This window comes from Buceros rhinoceros, unplaced genomic scaffold (genome assembly GCF_000710305.1).
Source record: "Buceros rhinoceros silvestris isolate BGI_N320 unplaced genomic scaffold, ASM71030v1 scaffold31497, whole genome shotgun sequence".
In the NCBI taxonomy this organism is placed as follows: domain Eukaryota; kingdom Metazoa; phylum Chordata; class Aves; order Bucerotiformes; family Bucerotidae; genus Buceros; species Buceros rhinoceros.
In genome coordinates, this window is record NW_010420917.1 from 14,862 (window position 1) to 15,193 (window position 332).

The 332-nt window shown below is 51.5% G+C and overlaps 1 protein-coding gene across 1 annotated transcript in view; it reads right to left on the reverse strand.

The window, feature by feature from the left end:
* Positions 1-332, reverse strand: part of EIF2D (eukaryotic translation initiation factor 2D) — a 10,514-nt gene that overhangs the window by 5,836 nt on the left and 4,346 nt on the right. Inside the window, exon 5 of the mRNA XM_010139491.1 lies at positions 3-228. Within this exon, the coding sequence (XP_010137793.1) occupies positions 3-228 (226 nt within the window). The remainder of the gene's footprint in view (positions 1-2; positions 229-332) is intronic.

The following is a 332-nucleotide window of genomic DNA, read 5'->3' on the forward strand; positions in this document are numbered from 1 at the left end:
GCTGGTTCAGCAGCTCCGTTCTCGCCGAGTCCCTCCTTTCCCGTTGGTACCGCACAACTGTCACACTCCTTCAGGTCACCAATGTCCACATGTTGCAGTGGGTCAGGGGAGAAGCTACTGGCAGGCTCCTTCCCCTCCACCTCCTCCTCCTCTTCAGCACTCTCCTTTCCAGCAGCATCTGTTACCAAGGGAGCTAAGGTAGGAGGACAAGATTTGTCACCATATTCCCTATAAAAGGAAGAAAAAGTGTAACATAGCTTTCTGCTGGCTGCTTTGAAACCACAGGACAATGAACAAATGTCACTGGCAGCTGCCAGGATCTTTATCCCCAT